At 41.5% G+C, this 17,595-nt stretch overlaps 1 protein-coding gene across 1 annotated transcript in view; it reads right to left on the reverse strand.

Moving 5' to 3' along the window:
* LOC121436947 (TBC1 domain family member 8B) overlaps positions 1-11,952 on the reverse strand; it is an 85,039-nt gene extending 73,087 nt beyond the window's left edge. The window contains exon 1 of the mRNA XM_041636859.1: positions 11,693-11,952. Coding sequence (XP_041492793.1) covers positions 11,693-11,822 — 130 coding nt within the window. The 5' untranslated portion in view covers positions 11,823-11,952. The remainder of the gene's footprint in view (positions 1-11,692) is intronic.
* Between the last annotated feature and the right edge of the window lie 5,643 nt (positions 11,953-17,595).

Below are 17,595 nucleotides of genomic sequence, written 5' to 3' on the forward strand. Positions count from 1 at the left end.
GCCATACAGGAATTAATATGTGCCAATCCCTGAGTTCTAAAAGTACAAGAAAATAAGCAAACAACTTTGGGTGGCTTTTCCATATACACAGAGGTTCATCATGTGCCTGCCTGAACATTGAAGGCCCCGAATCAGCCTACTCATGGGAAACCTTTGTAACTACCACGAATTCACAATAGACTAGACACTGTCAGCGGCATGGCCAAATAAGAAATTTCAGAATATAAAGATATGCAAATCATCCTTCTAATGACTATAACTAACATAGCAATCAACATTACAGACCCTGGTAAAGACTCATGGGTTTTTGTAGCATCCTGAAAAAAGCAAGTTACACCCACATTTTTAAGGAAATAAGTTCATTAATTAATGTGAGTTATACTTTTATTAAATGTCACAGGAAAATTACCAAAAATGCCAAGTTACATGAGGGTTTTCAAAAGATACTATTTTTGTGAACAATAATTACTATCCACAAGCCAATCTTTTTAACTGGAAAAAGAACCACAGACTTTGGAAATGAAAAATATCCTGACTGGTCATATAATCTAACCTCTAGCACATTGACCTCCTATACAGTATCCCTGGACTTTACTTCTCCAAGGCTGCCTATTTCTAAAATACAAAAGGAATTGTATTTGCCAAGGTTATAGCCAGGGCCTGCTATTTGGGTTTATGATCTGTACATAGAGCTCTATGTGTAGAATGACTCTGTGCTTTGTTTAATGGCCTGTTGTCAGTGTCTTAAACTCTTTCCATTTTGAAGGGCAATTTAGTTTTCACCAACTACATACCTATCCTGGATATAGTGGTTAAAAGTGTCACTCAAACATGACTACTAAGCCAGACATGGTAGCTTCTATAATCCCAACATTTGGAGTTGGAGGCAGGAAGGACAGTAACGGGTTCAAGGTTATCCTCAGCTACACAGGAAGTTCAAGACCTTGGGTTACCTGAGACTTACCTCCAAAACAAATCAAAACAAACTCACCTCGATTCCAGATAAGGTCTGAACATACATAGACCATTGTATTACGGATTCCATGAATATTTTATTGTGTTTTTCAGTATACAGAGCCTTGTGCAAGCTAGGTAAGCATTCTACCACTAAGCACCATCTCTAGTTAATTCTTTTAATGTAGTCTAAGATGACTAGTTGTTTTGGATACCACATCATTATTAAATTACGCTTGTGATAAAAAATACACTGATCCTTTTTATAAATGTAAGCACTGACCTAGGTATTATTTGTACAGTAGAGAATATATATATATATATATTAAAATGGTGTATATATGTTTACATTTACCCATTTTAAATAATTGGTTTTTTGTTCAAAAATTAAATCTTTCTTTTTAATAACCTTTTAATTTTTGATATTATAATTCTATCATGTCTCCCTTTCCTTTCCTCCCTCTAACTACTTCCATGTACATCTCCTTGCTTTCTTTAAAATTCATGGCCTCTTTTTGATTGCTGTGGTTGTCGTCTATGCGTATAATGCACAAATACAACCTGTTTAGTCTGTATAAAATGCCATTTGTACACATGTTTTCGGGACCGACCATTTGGTATTGGCTAATCCATTGGTGTGCTCTTTCCTGGGAAAGACTGTTTCTCTCATTCTCAGAATTCTTTAATTACTAATAGTTCTTTGTGTAGGGCTGAGGCTTCGTGGTCTTTCCCCCATCTACTTTGGCATGTCTACAGTTATTGTCCTTGTTCATTTCATGTAATTGGTAGTCTTCTCACTGAGACTTCCCAGGTGTAGCTTCCTACATTTCTAGGAGACACAAACTCCTTATCCCTAGTGCTTTTACAATCTTCTCATCCTCTTCTGCAATGATCCCTGACCTTAGGTGCAGCAGTTATGTTATAGATATATCAGTTGAGACTGGGCTGCATACTCTGCAGTTTGATTGGTTATATAATCACTGCTTTAGAGCACTTCAAATTTTTCAGATCTTTCTGAATCTTGATTGTTTTTATCTCTCATGATAATGATTCTCAACTCAAACTACGAATTTGAGTCATTTAGAAGAGTTTTACAACTTAAGTTTTGAAAGCACTGAAGCCCAGGGATTATGATTTAATTGATCTTTTTATAAGGATATTATTATTCTGGTTTTTTTACTGTGTATTACAAAATTTTCAAGCACTAAATAAAATATAGCAGAACTTCTATGTATCCATAATCTAGTTTCAATAATTATCAACTTTTATTTATTGTTCCCTCCAGAAATATTTTAAATTAAATCCAAGACATTAATTTCTCCACAAATATACCAATATCATTTAGTTGCTTTTAAATGTTCCTCAGTCAAATGTAACAGGATCCAGTGTTAAGAGCACAGAGCTCAGCTGGCAAGATGGCTCAGTGAGTTAATGTACTTGATGCCCAACCTGACTATCTGAGTTTGATCCTGAGACATAGATGTTGAAAGAGAGAACTGACTCTCAGTTGTTCTATTGTTCACACGCACGCGCGCGCGCGCGCACACACACACACACACACACACACACACACACACACACTACAGTAAACAAATAAAATCTAATAAAAAATACACAGACCAATAGCATTAATTGCCCCTTCCAATTTATAGGTGGCAAACTAGGAATTATAAAGGGTTGGATGTTAAAGAAAAGGCCATTAACACAGCTACAAGTTAAAGATCGTGCTTGTGATGGCTAATACTGGCTTTCAACTTGATACGCTTAGGAAGGAGGAACAGCTACTGAGGAACTGCCTCCATCAAATTAGCCTGCAGGAACATCTGGGGGGCATTTTCTTGATTGCTTATGATGTAGGAGCACTCAGCCCACTGTGGGAAGTGCCAACCCTAGGAAGGTTGGCCTGGGCTGCTATAAGAAAGGTAAAGGTCTGGGAGCAAGCCAGTAAGCAGTGTTTCTCCCTGGTTTCTGCTTCAAGCTCCTGCCTTGGGTTCTTGCCTTGGCCTGCCCAGATGATGGACTGTAAACTATAAGATGACATAAACCCTTCCTCCCCAAGTTGGTTTTGGTCAGAGTGTTTTATCACAGCAACAGAAAGCAAACTTTGATGTGTTCATTACCAATGTGCTAGCTTAGATGACAAACACACAAACAAATGTTTATAAAGGAGATTGAAGGCACTGTTTAAGACATCACTGCTCTAGCTGCAAAAGAATGATGTAAATGAACTTTCTAATTACAAATAAGATTCATCTCTAGTCTTTGTAAAATGCCTGTTTAGAAATTTTGTCCACAGTAATAACTGCTGTAACCTTACAGCTGATTTTTTAATTGTAAGCTGCCATGCTTACAAAGTCTGGCCAGTACACCTTTACTGAATTTTTTATAATGTCAACCTCATTCAAAGTTAATGAGAAAACTAATTAGTAAACTGGCAATGCACTTAGTAAAAAATATATTCCAATACGACAGAGGTGGTACATTTTCCTGATTCTACTATTGTGCTACCAGACCTAAGCCCTGCAAACAGAACTGTGAGTGCTTATTTTAGACTAACCCAATAGCCACATGGCATTTTGAACACTGCCAATTTTACACTAAGAGCTTCAGAAAGCGGTTAATAAAAATAATTTTTAGGTTGTGTTTTTCATCCTTGAACATTTTAAAAGACATATACTTGAAAACTAGAAGTTTTTACACGCATACACAGTTCTTTCTCAAACTGAAATCTTTACTTATTGAAGAATTTACAAAAAAATAATTACTAGGGCAAAATAGTGGGGAGACAGGGAGAGAGACAGAGGGAGAGGAAGAAAGAGGGTGACAGGACTGAGACGGACTTCTTTGGTTTTTCAGGACCTAAAGTAACATTTAATATGAAATGACTGTTACAGATTTCAAAACCCATTTGACTAACACTATAGTGATCTGAGATAGAGAAGATGTTATCTTCCTTTCACAGATGAATATGCTAAGCCTTTATTTGTAAAAAAATATTACATCTGTAAAGAAACCAAATACATATTAAAGGATCAAAGAAGGTAAAAGAAACAGGCTTAATAAAGTCAGTGCGGTCTTTGAATCTTCTAATGAAGATGGGTGCATTTGCACAATGTGAATGCTGGCAAAAATCCCATAATGTAACATCCAGAGAGGAGGAATCTTTCCCACCGTGCTCACCTGCCTGCCTGGAATATCTTAATACCTTTAAAGACACACACACCACCACCACCACCACCACCACGGCCGCCACCGCCACCACCACCACACTACACCGTGTATGTGTGTGACATGTGTTTTATATCTATATATTTTTTATCTCCCAAAGCTATATATAATGTATTTAAATATGAAAGGCCAGGTTGAAGTTTTGAAAAATAAAGATGGCCAGTTTGGTCATTTTTTTTTTCCTGATGGAAGTAAGATTGACTGCCGATCTATAAGCCTCATGCTTTTTAGGTATTGGTTGATATGTGTCTCACTATTTTCCTTCCCCGATCTGCCCCTGGGGCTCCTTCCTTTGTGGCACAGATTGGAATGTTTGCTCCTGTGCACCTTAGGGCCATGAAACCAAAGTCATAATTACTCAGATCATGTGCAAAGGGTTTGGGGGAGACATATAGATTCATATGTCAAATATAAAAGTAACTTTAGTTTAATTTTAAAAACTAGAAAATTGATTAACACTGACCATCTTAGTTCTCAAAACCTATAAAGGTTCTTTTTCTTGCTCCAAGATTTTTTTTTAATTTACTTATTTCTATTGTATTAGTGTTTTGCCTGTATGTATTCTGTGCACTACATACATGTCTGGTGTCTGTGGAAGTCAAAGGAGGATGTTGGATCTCCTGGAACTGGAGTTATAGTCAGCTATAAGCCACCATGTGGGTGCTGGGAATTGAACCTGGTCCTCTGGAGGAGCAGTCACTGCTCTTAACCATTGACCCATCTCTCTAACTCCCAGGAGATCTTTAAAGATAATTTTTACTTGATTTTACCAGGATCGGATGCTCCAAGGATTGGGGCATGGGCACAAAATGTGATTTTCCCTTCTTAGTGTTTGCCTTGTGGGATTTTCTTTTTAATAAGCCAATATGATAATTTTCCCTTAGCATGAGTTGTATATGTATAGGGAGCAGGATTTTCCTATCATAAAAATCACATGTTTACCCTTTGGGTACCAAACATTTTATCAGATGATTCCTTTGTGAGCATGAAATGCCACAGTATTTTGCTAATACATATGCAGTATGAACATTTTCAGAGCTGGACTCTTGAGTTGAAGGTTTAAAAAAAGAAAAACTTAGGGTTTCTGTGACATGATCATTAAATGGTTATAAATTCTGCTTATTATATATATGTTTAGAGTAAATCATTCACAGTGATTTATAAAGTCTAAATATAAAATGAAGAACTTACTTCAAATATTCTAAAATAAAATGCTTACTTCAAATTTAACCATGTTCTAGTTTATACAGATGCTTTAATTTCAAAGGGACAGTGCCAAGATAAAAGAAGGGATAAGGAAAGAGAATATTTTAAAATCTTTTGTTTGAATGTATACTATCTAGTTTTGCTCTACATGGAATAAAAAAGGTCTGCTTAATGGAAATTATGAGTCTAATGTCTAAGAACCTGCTTACCACTAGTCAGGTATGAAAAATTAAAGAGGAAAATAGTGTCGGCAAACTACCTAAGACTTCCTGATTGGCAGGTCTTCCTAAGCCTCATTCAGTAGAGTACTTAACAGGATGCAGTCTTTGTAGTGCCTCTCATGCGCCAAGCAGAGAAAATTGTTGATTTGTGCTTAATAAGCCAAATATGCACAAATTATTTTAATTATATAAAGCAAGGTTCTAAATTTAGCTTCAATAGTGAAGTCTTTACCTTTATCAACCATGAGAGAATGTGAGGCAACTAGAGAAATCCAGAATAAAACATTCTTAAAATTAATGAAAAACAGCAACCACCACCATCACCACCACTCTTATTCTTTAAAAAAATATCCCTTGGGGTCCCCCTGCCCCGCAGCAAACTCCGGCGGGTGCGCAAGCGACTACAGTCAGCGGCGGTGGCGGCGGGTCAGACATATAAACACAGGAAATAGCCATAAATGTTTATTAAAAAGGGGAAGGGAGAGAGGGAGAGAGAGAGAGAGAGAGAGGAGAAGAGAGAGAGAAAAGAAGGGAGAGAGAGGAGAGAGAGAGGCAAAAGCCCCGTGTGAGAGGAAAAGCAGGAAGAGAGCGGGCAAGGAGTTAAAAGGAGTGGGCGTGGCTAGGGCAGGGACCAAAAGAACAACATTCCCACATCTTGCTTTTAATAAAAAGCAAATTAGACGCTCCAGTTTGAAGGAATTGGGGCGGTGAATTCTCAAGACTGCTTCCGGCTGATTGTGGGCGTCGTCTTTGGGGGGGGCGCGAGAGAAGGCTGGGTGCTGGGAACATCCTGGCATAGCTGGTCTCTTTGCTTTTGACCGATGTCTGTGGCATGGAAATGTCTGGTATCTCTTTCCCTGTTTAAGGTATTGGCAGAACAAAGAACAAAGTTAAATTAAGGGAAAAAAAAATTTTTAGGACCAGGGGATTGAGGGGGTATCTGACCTGTTTAAGATGGATTCTTTAATTCGGCTCCCTGGAACTCACGAGAACTCCTTGGATTTGTGAAAACAGAAGTTTTAGACACATAATGACTGTAGCATAAGAGATAAACTTGTTTTGAAATTTGTTTGGTGAGGTCACCTTGCAAAACCTCTCAGCTGTCAAACTGTCAGAGATCTTTGAGAAGGATAAGATTTTACTTGAGTTACTGATTAAAAAAATGACAGAGAACTTACTTGGTTGGCACCCAGAGCTACTCTTTTTGGTTCCTCCATGGTCACTGAAGGTTGCACTTGACCTTTGCTGTTTAGCGCAGGGCCTGCCAGACTGCAGAAGATCCTGTGGGCTAAGAAATCTGTAGGAAGACAGGCCTACCTTGACCTGAGCAGCTAGGCTGTCGATTCCAGTGATTCCGTCCACGTCTAGAGGTCTTTACTTTAGATGAAAGGCAGGTTTTCCCAATGGTCAGCGCTCTGCAGTCGATGCGAAATGCAGAAGGACGTTGTTCTGCGTGTGTCTGTCTTCTGTCTTCTTTGGAGGGAGCAGAGAGCAGCTGCTAGGAGCCAACCTGTCTCTTTTTTATTGTTGTGAAAAGTTTTTAATAATTAAATACTTAAATATCACATTCCCCAGATCTCTGAGCAGTTGAGGGCTGTTTATCAGGTATAACTATAGTATAGAATTTGTTTGGAAAGTTGGGTCTGAGCTTGACCACACTGGCTCTCAACAGGTAAGATTTACATTTGTAAAAAGGCAAATAGAGGGGAAAAAAGCTTGTAATATAAGGTTATATTACTGACAATGGTAGAGAACAGCTTAAGAGACTTAAAGGTACATACCAGCTTAAAATATATGTATTATTGTGTATAGAAAGAGTGAACAGGAATTGGGCAAGTGGACGACTCTGATGGGCCCTGTCAGAGACATGCCATTGCTCAAAACACATGTAACAGAGTTAACAGGATTTTAGTGAAAACCGGGTGAGAAGGCAGGGTAAAACCGGGAGTAAAACCGGGAGAGTGTGGTCACGTGGTCTGGCCCTCAGCCAAGATGGCGACCACCACGTGTAGTCTGCTCTGCTAGAGCCCGCCATGCCACAATAAAAGCCGCACAGGGAAGGGGCAAAAGGCTGGAACCAAAAAACGGCTGTGTAAGTGTAAGGCATTAAAGCATGAGACCGGAGTGATAGGTCTGAATAGCTTGACTCCCATGGTGAAGGCCGTGCAAATACCCGCAAAAACCGTGGCACCTCAAGCCTACAACGAGAACGGCTCCCCGTTAAGGCGAGATGCAGATGGCACGAACCTCCGGGCCCTATGGAAAGGCGTCCGATTCCATAGGGGGGGAGGCTATAACCTAGCTGAATCGACTCGCAGCCAAGAGGGATCCAGCCTAGGTCAGGCCGCACCGAGCGGCGTGCTGCACCGTAGCAGCAGTTACGACGAAAGGAAGGAAGAAAAGGAATGAAAAAAGAAAAAGAGGGAGAACTGGAGACCCCGGGCCTCCAGGCGCGGGTGAGCTGAGGGGCTGGCTAAGGCCAGCCGTCTCAGGCACAGGCTTAGCACAGGAGACAAGCCGAATTGAATGCCAGCGAAGGGAACAACCGAGGCCCTGAAAGCCCGCGGTTGGAGGTCCCCCCATCCCTAGAAACCGTGAAGGGTTGCCGGGAGCTCAACGGTCAAACCCTTAGGTTAAAAGAGATGGTTAAGCTGGCCGAGATGGGGACACTCACGATTAGTTGATCCAAGCAGATGGAACACGTGGTCGTACTCAGGTCCTGATTCTGCCCCGGGAGGGAGCTGAGTCCCGGACGGCGCCGAAAGCCGGAACTTCGGCCCCAGGTGAAAATCCGGGGCGGACGAATCATCCGAGTCACGCGGCACCAATCTTATTCTTTAAAAAATATCCCTTTGGGGTCCCCCTGCCCCGCAGCAAACTCCGGCGGGTGAGCAAGCGACTACAGTCGGCGGCGGTGGCGGCGGTCAGACATACAAACACAGGAAATAGCCATAAATGTTTATTAAAAAGGGGAAGGGAGAGAGAGAGAGAGAGAGAGAGAGAGAGAGAGAGAGAGAGAGAGAGAGAGAGAGAGAGAGAGGAGAGAGGGAGAGAGAGAGAGAGAGAGAGGAGAAGAGAGAGAGAAAAGAAAGGAGAGAGAGGAGAGAGAGACAAATGCCCCGTGTGAGAGAAAAAGCAGGAAGAGAGCGGGCAAGGCGGAGGTCAGGAGTTAAAAGGAGTGGGCGTGGCTAGGGCAGGGACCAAAAGAACAACAACCACCACTTTAGATATAACAAAAATTTCCAAAAAAAAATTCCATTCTGCTGTGACCAGGATAATTAAGGAGAACAAAGTTTGATAAATTGTTACTTATCTACCAGATGTCCACTAAGTCTCTAAAAAATTTAGAAAAGGGATCTTGTGATTCTAATGTCAAAATTCTCTTGATAGAACCATCATTCTGGAAGAAAGGTGAGTCCACGAGGCTTGGTGTGTCGGTGGTGTGCCTATCACACCAGCAGGTGGGAGGCTGAGGAAGGACAACAGTGAGTTCGAAGCTGGCCTGAGCTATATAATTAGACCTCTCTCCCAAAATGAAGCCAACTCACTTCCCCAAATCCATACTCAAGACATTATAGTACTGGGTGGTTACTGTCAGTTAGCACATACCAAAGAAAACAGAACTTTTTTTGGTCTTTTAAGGGAGGGTTTCTCTGTATGGCCCTAGTTGTCCTGGAACTCACTCTGTAGCCCAGGCTGGCCTCGAACTCCCAGAGATCCACTTGTCTCTGCCTCCTGTGTGCTGGGATTAAAAGCGTGTGCCACCACTGCCTGGCGAAAACAAATCTTAAAGTACAATAATGAACATTTCTTGGTGAGCATTATCATTTCTCCATTATATAAAACCTGGAAAGTAGTCGTATAAAGGGGTAGCACAGAACACAACACATAAAGGAAATAAGATGGACAAAGGTGAGTTTATGCCAGTCTACACTCATGCTCTGATGAAAGCACATGCAAACGAGCACAGCCCAGCAAATAGCTCTTTGCTCCTTTTGGAGTCCTTCTGTTTAATTTACATGACTTTGGGTATTTCAGGTATCTTGCAGTTTCACAGGTACAACAATCATGCAGAAACAAATGTGCCATAAGTCACTACATACATACACGATTGATAGAAATCTTTTACTTCTTCAGACAAATTTCCTTGCTTTCTAGCAAATGGGGAAGTAATATGAGGGGTAGATAGGATAGAGAGAAAAAATCCATTTATAATTGACCTGCCATAAGAAATTCTCATTTAAATGAAATTGCCACTTAAATGAAAACTTTTCTGTAAAATAAATTGTAATTTTGAAAGATTAAAAACGTTAGATGCCGGGTTTATTAGGGCAAATTTTGTTTACATACTGCCTGGAGGCCATTAGAAGTTGGATAAGATGAATGTTACTTATAAAGTTATATATCTCATTGAACATATGAATTCTATCCACATTAGGGGAGGCTTGCCTTAACATAAATATATCTTTGTGACCATCATCCTCCATTTTATACTCTTATCTCCATAAAGTTGGCACCAGTATTTTTTATATTTTTAAAAAAAAACATACTATCTTTTTTTCATTTCACATATACCAATCCCAGTTCCCACTCCCTCCCCTCCTCCCCTTTCCTCTACACCCCCCCCCCATCCACTCCTCAGAGGGGGTAAGGCACATTGCTTTGGGGAAGGTCCAAGACCTCCCCACTATATCTAGGCTGAGCAAGGTATCCCTGTAAAGAGAATAATTCCCCAGAAGCCAGTACAAGCAATGGGATAAATCCTGGTGCCACTGCCAGTGGCTCTGCAGTCTGTCCCAGCCATGCAATGGTATTTGTTTTTAACTGAAGAGGGAAATCAATGCCACTTAAACCAAGAATCTTCTTCATTCAAGCCTCAGTCATTTGGTTCTCATTATAATCTTCTAGTAAACTAGCTGATCTTTCTCCTCTACTCCCACCTTCCTCCCTTAATCAAGCACTTTAAAGGCTGAGAACAGAATTATAATTGCCAAACGTCAGAGTAGCATACAATATGCTTTAAGGTTGCATATATTAAAGAATTTGACAAATGTCATCCAACAGGTAAAAATTGAGAGGCTCAAAATGTAGGTTTTCAGATTTTTGTTTCTTTCCTCTACATCCATCACCTTTCCCAAATTAAGCCTGGTCGGGTCGACCACTTCAAGGTCCTAATACCAAGCCAGGAATTAGCATGAAAACAGCTCTTGCCTCCCCCAAAGACCAAAAGTTTGAAAGCCTCTGCCCAAGACTAAGGATCTCAAAATAGCCTTCTTTGGATTCTTCAGACATGGACCCGTTTTGAATTTTTAAAATTAAGAACTGTGGGAGGATGGGTTAGGAAGGAACTTCCTTCTGTTTAATTGGTTTGACTTACACATCTTTGAAAGAAGAGGCAGTGCCAAACTCACTGGAGAGAAACGTGTGCTTAACAGAAACAGAGGTACCAAGGACTGAAAATTGGAAGATATATATATATATATATCAAAAGATGCAAAATTGGGAGAGGTGAGTAATTCTAAGGGTTCCTCCACTTCCCCAGCATCAAGCATCCCCACGCCCTGACCCAAATCTCACTTGAAGCCGCTCTCTCAGTGTGTGACGGGAATTTCATTCTCCTTAAGATTCCCACGTCCTCACAATGCCACCCCGCCCCACCACCACCCCGTGCACTCACTCCCCAGGGTGGTGATTATTTGTGTATGTTTTGAAAAAAGTTAAGCTCACAATCGCGAACCCGCTCCCACAGCTGGTCTTAAGGGGACTAGTCAAGCTAGCAGACACTGGCCTCCAGCCCCCTCCCCCATGGGGAGCAACCTCTCCCCAGGTACTGGATTCCTCCATAGCTGTCCCCATCCCCGGTCCGACCCAAAGAACAACTGTTAGTCCAGGGCAGTACAGTCGGGACTCTGTGGTAGCCGCAGAAAGGTGGTAGCGGGAGCAGAGTCCCTCGTCCATTGCCGCGGGTTTAGGACAAGACGGCGGGTGGCGACGAATAACTGTTCGCCTCGCCACCTTTTAAGTGACGGTGGGCACAGTCCTAACTCAGGTGTAGCCGGCCGCAACTGCTGGCCGCCACTTACCTGTAAGTCCCCCTCCGCCTTCTTCCCCGTAGCCTCGACGCCTTTGCAGGACAAAGTACTCATTGGATCTTTCCATCAGCCACAGCTTCAGCGCATTTTTCAACAGCACTTCCTCGGGCTTCAGCCACATCTTGAAGAACTTTGTGCCGCCTCAGGAGCGGCGACCTATTTGTCCTCCTTACCTCTCCCCTCCCAGCCTGTTTTCACCCCTCTACTTCTCCTCCCACCAAATCTGCCTTTGGCGGCGGTGCCTCGGGAGGTTTGCCACACTTCCCCCCCCCCCAACCCTGCCTTCTCTCCCACGTAGGCAGAGAGTGCCAACTCCCTCCCACGGAGCAACCGCCAGACTGGGAAATAGTCCCGCCTCGTCTCCTCTTGGGAGTTGTAGTTTTCTATCCGTTTTCCTGCACCCTTTCGATTTTAGCTAGAGACTACATTTCCCGCAATGCATTGGGGTAAGAGTTGGGTGGGTGGGGGACGCCTTCGAAGCGGTCCCGCCACCAGTTGAGTGAGTTTTTCCTGTAGTGTAAAGTTAAAGACGTTTTTGCTTCAAATAGGCTAACCCAGGGTATGATAGCAATGCTTCTAGTTGTTTTATAGTGAGAGGACTAATTAGTTGAAAACAAAGTTTCCGACATTTTTGAGGAATGTCCCATCCAGGAAGCAATAGCCTGCAGCAACTTGCATTTAATCAGCGCCAACTCGGTAGCAGGTGATTTCTCAGGTAACTTTCCCTGAAGTCTTTACAAGTAGACCCTCCACTGCGCTCGCTCATAAATGGAAAGCGCTAGAGAGTGAGGTGACTTATCCAAGGTCTCACAGTTGGTAATAAGATTCATTGTTCAAAATTCTTGCCTAAATTAAATTCTTTTCGCTCAGAGAAACCCTGTCTCGAAAAAACTAAAAAAAAAAAAAAACACACACACACACAAAAATGGAAAATTAGAAAACTCCGAAACCACATACTGTTTTCACACCTTGCAACTCTCCCTTACCCCATGCCGCCTCTGTTTATTTACTGGTATAAACGATGGAAAATCTAACATTTTAGGTATTCAAACTACTTATGAGGGTATTTTCTTTTCTTACACTGTTTAAAGAAAAACAAAATTCCTTGTAGGGCAGCCTTCATTTCTTGGTATCTTGGCAATGTTGCACAGCTACTTGCATGCTAAGATGAAAGAGGTCTTCTGGGAGGAATTATTTGAGGGCTGTTTTTATTTGTCAAGCAAACTCAATCCCTAGAGCTAAAGAATGGACTGCGAGTAAAATAGGCTTACAGAAAGAATTCCGATAAAGGATCAGACAAGTTGACAAAGTATCCAAAATGAAGATATATGGCCATGTGGCTAAAACTATGGGGTGGGACACACTCAGACTAGGAGTCCTGCAACTAACTACTGAACTCTTTGCCTTGAAGGAGTGTGTTCAGGTTAAATCTTCGGAGATGCTGGCTGTCACAGAAAGTTCTTGTGGATGACAAACAACAGCAAAACCCTCCAAACAACAAGGACCACAACAAAACCAGCCCCCCCCCCCCCCAAACAGGACAATCCAAAAGGCAATAGGAGCAGCTTTCTTCAGAGGAGGAGGCAACCCTCCTAGAGCCTGGACACAACGTGTTTCCTAGTGCAAAGTCATCCAAGCTTGAGGTGTATTAAGTACATCATTTTCTCACTTTCTTCACAGTGAAAGAGCAATACATGCAGCAAATGTAGACACCTCTTGTCTTCCTTCATTTGCACAGTTCTGGCCCCCTTTTAATTTCCATTGTCAGTCAGTACCCTTATGGTTATAGTTATGGCAAGGAGCATCAGAATGGATGGCTCCTTTACCCTACTCTGAACCCAAGCAGGGCCAGTCAGAGGCTCCGCTGTAAGATCAGGCCCTTTACATCTCAGAGCAGAGAATTTAGAACGCTTTTGTAAACAAACATTTCGCTGATTATATAAACTAAACAGTTTTCAAGTTAAATTATGTATATCAGGTAAAAATTTTTCTTGATCATAACCTACTTCAAGTCTTTGCAAATAAGTGTTTCTCTAAAATCACATTAAGAACAGAACGGGGTTCTATTTGCTGTTCAGTTGTGTGTGTTACTGTAAATTACTTTAGGATTACAAACGATCTCGACTATCCCTGCTAGTATTGTCCTGGCACTTAATGTACAGTATGACGTGTTTTAAAATAACCCTATGCTTTTTCTTGTTTATAAGTGCAGTTTCGGAGAAATTGTTACTTTCCTGAGTCCTCACATCTAAACAAATGGCAGAGTTGGGATCTGAGCCTGTATTTATGACTATAGACCAAAACACTATATTGTCTCTGAGTATGGTCCGTAGATACAAAAGCAATGTATCCAAATGCTAAACTCACTTCTCCGAATCCCCCCAGTCTAATATTCTCATAGTTTGAAACACTACTGTTTACCAAGGTGTTAAGCTGAAAACTTTGGAATAAGCTTGGGTTTCTTATATTTTTGGTTGTGAGCTTAGCCTTTAATGGCTGAGCCATCTCTCCAGCCCAAGCTTAGGTTTCTTTCTCTCCCTTTCTTCCCACCTCCATTTGCATCTCTCTGTGTGTTTCTCTGCACAATATTTTTAAAAATCTATATTGTTCTTCTGTGGTTTAGAGTGACTCCACATCGTGTTATTGCTATACAACTTTAAAAGCATCCCAATTCATTTGTTTGCTTTCATTTTTATTTTCTGAGCGATATATTAACCCACCTAATAGCACGGCATGAGGGTATATTATCCAGAGGTCAGTCTTCTGGGTGACTGGCTCATCTAAATAGTGGCCTCAAATACTTATGAGAAAATGTATGAGGGAAGAAACGCCCAAAACCAGTTCCAGCAACGGTGCTAGGGAAAGGCTTCCGCTCTCACTTAGTTTCTGGGCTAATCTGAAGTGACATGAGCTATGTTTATAGAGTTTTAGTCTATAGCAGATTTGGGCGCAATAAGATTCAAAGTGTGAATATTTGTCTTAGGGGACAGTCATTTAAAGTGTTGTTTCTCCAAGTGTGGATCCCAGACCAGTGTCATCTGGTCACCTGGGAGCTAGAAACTCAGACCTTCCCGCCTTACACTTGGCCTGCATAGCTAGAATGTATATTTGACCAAGGTTCCCTGGAAGCTTGTGGGACAATAAAGCTGTGGATGCATTGATTTAAGGTGAATGGTTATTTGAAAATCAAACTACTCCAATCTGGTGCCCATTAATCATGCTTGACGTAAGCCCCACGTAGGCATCATTCATTAACCATGTGAGCCCTTTCAACATAAGGTGGCAATATTGCTCCTTTAAAAAAAGGTTCTGTTAGTACCTGCTCATTAAGGTTTTCTGGGACAATGGTTCAAAACTGGGATAGCAGTTGGAGTTACAGCTAAAAAGGGAACTTGCTGTTAATCAGCCATAAACACTTTTATGCTTTTAAACACCAAGAACTATACCCATGAGTGCTTCCCATTTATGAAACTTCTTGCATATTAAAAAAAATGTGAGGACTAGAGAGATTGCTCAGTGGTAAGTGCTTACTGTGTTAATGAAGAGGACCTGAATAAAAAGCCTAGAGCATCTATCCACTCGTCAGGGACAGAGACAGGGTGACTGCCACCCTAGCTCTGGTTTGAATGGCAGACCTGTGTCAAGGGACTAAACCAAAGAGTGATAGAGCAGGGCACCTGATGTCTTCCTCTAGCTTTTGTGCATTCCTTTATGCACATACAATGCACACACATACACGCACATGAACATGCACACACCATGGCACATAACACTGAAAGTTGAGGACTACTGGTTAGTACTTCTCAAACTTTTTTTACTGAAGTAGCTTTGTTGGTAGAGGCTATCTCTGCAGGTCAAAGTGACCACCACAATCATTAATTTCTTTTATTCTCATGTAGTGTATTAATTGTTAGTTGTTGTGCTTATACTATAAAAATTAACTCCAAAGAAAAGCAGTAAGCAAAAAAATAACTAGACATTTTACAGTCTGGGTTGGTAATTCTTTAGCGAAATATTTTACAAATAAACAAGGATGAATGTATGAAGGAGATAAGGAATGTTCCTACCATTCCAGTTGTCTCTATAAATGCTTTTAGTATTTCTGATTGGGTGTGGGGTAAATGTATATTCCTAACATGAATCAACTCAAATTCCAGTAAACTCATACTCAGACTCCCCTATTTCTTATGTTTGCAGCTCATTGTGCAAATATTATCTATAGTTAAAAGAATTAGCCTATGTTGTGATATCATGTGAATGCATAGTATAAAGTCTGATGTTTAAGCTAAAGTATATCAAATGGTAGTATCAAGAAGTCGTAGGATTCCTCTCTTTGAGGAATTCCTCCTGGCATTACATCTAGAGAATGATTTATATGTGAATGTAAATATAGAATGTAGTTCTATCCATAATGACTAAAATGGTGCAACACCCCAAGGATTCAATAATAAGTGGACAAACAAATGTCAGATTCTCATATGATGGCATATACTCAACAATGGAAAGGTATGAATTATTGTATGTATACACTATAATATGGGTGAAGCTTGACCATATTATTCTAAGGGGAATCCAGCAGCAAAGCCTTTATTGTACAATTCTGTTTGTGTGCTGTCTAAAATAGTAAATCTATAGAGACAGAAAGCAGACTGGTGAAATGCGTAAGCTGGAACTAGGAACAGGAATTTATTCTTGGCACGAGGGTATGTTCTGGGATAACGCAATAAGGATCTGAGTTCAAATCCCAGTACCTATGTTAGCAAGCTGTTCATCCATTCCCCAAAATCATGAAGCACCAGCTCTGGGTGGTCTAACAACCTTTTCTGGCCACTACACTGTGCCATGCCTCGCCATACATATGTAAACCCTCACACAGACATGCTGTGGAACAACCCTTTACACTGTAAATATGTATTGCTCTCATTAATAAAAAGCTGATTGGCTGATGGCTAGGCAGGATTTTCAGGGCAGAGAGAATGCTGGGAAGAAGGAGGGCAGAGTTAGAGGGGTGCAGCCAGATAGCAAGGAAGGAGGACACGCAAGAGAGGTAAGAGCCACAAGCCGCGGGGCAGCACATACTTGAATAGAAATGGGTTCATTTAAACTGTAAGAGCTAGTCTGGGCTATCGGTCAAGCATGTATAATTATCTGTGTGGTTATTTGGGAGTCAGAAAAACTCCGCCTAAACTCCGCCTACGCAAATACATACACAAATAATTTCTCTCTAAGTTAAAATTATCTTTTTCACTGAAGCAGCATGTACAGGGCCTGCACAGGTCTGCACCAGGTCCTCTGAATATGTACTGTGGCTTTCAGTTTAGTACTTTTGTGAGACTCCTAAATGTCTGAACGAGTGGGTCTCTGATTCTTGTGTCTGCTCTTGGGGCTCTTTTCTTTTTCTGTTGGCTTGTCTTATCCAACTTTGATATGGGTTGTTTTATTTTTTTTTTTAATAATTTTTTTATTAAGAAAAGAAGAAAAAAAAACATAAACAAAAAACAAGTTTCCACCTCCTCCCAGCCTCCCATTTCCCTCCCCCTCCTCCCACCCTTCTCCCCCTCCTCCCACCCTTCTACCCCTCCCCCCACTCCTCTCCCCCTCCCTCTCCAGTCCACAGAGCAGTCCAGGTTCCCTGCCATGTGGTAAGTCCTAGGTCCTCCCCCCTCCGTCCATATCTAGGAAGGTGAACATCCAAACTGGCTAGGCTTCCACAAAGCCAGCACATTAAGTAGGATCAAAACCCCATGCCATTTTCCTTGGCGTCTCATCAGCCCTCATTGTTCGTCATGTTCAGAGAGTCCGGTTTTATCCCATGCTTTTTCGGTCACAGTCCAGCTGGCCTTGGTGAGCTCCCAGTAGATCAGCTCCACTGTCTCAGTGGGTGGGTGCACGCC

The sequence above is a fragment of the Microtus oregoni genome, unplaced genomic scaffold (assembly GCF_018167655.1).
Source record: "Microtus oregoni isolate MIOR12 unplaced genomic scaffold, Mior012 000050F_010, whole genome shotgun sequence".
In the NCBI taxonomy this organism is placed as follows: domain Eukaryota; kingdom Metazoa; phylum Chordata; class Mammalia; order Rodentia; family Cricetidae; genus Microtus; species Microtus oregoni.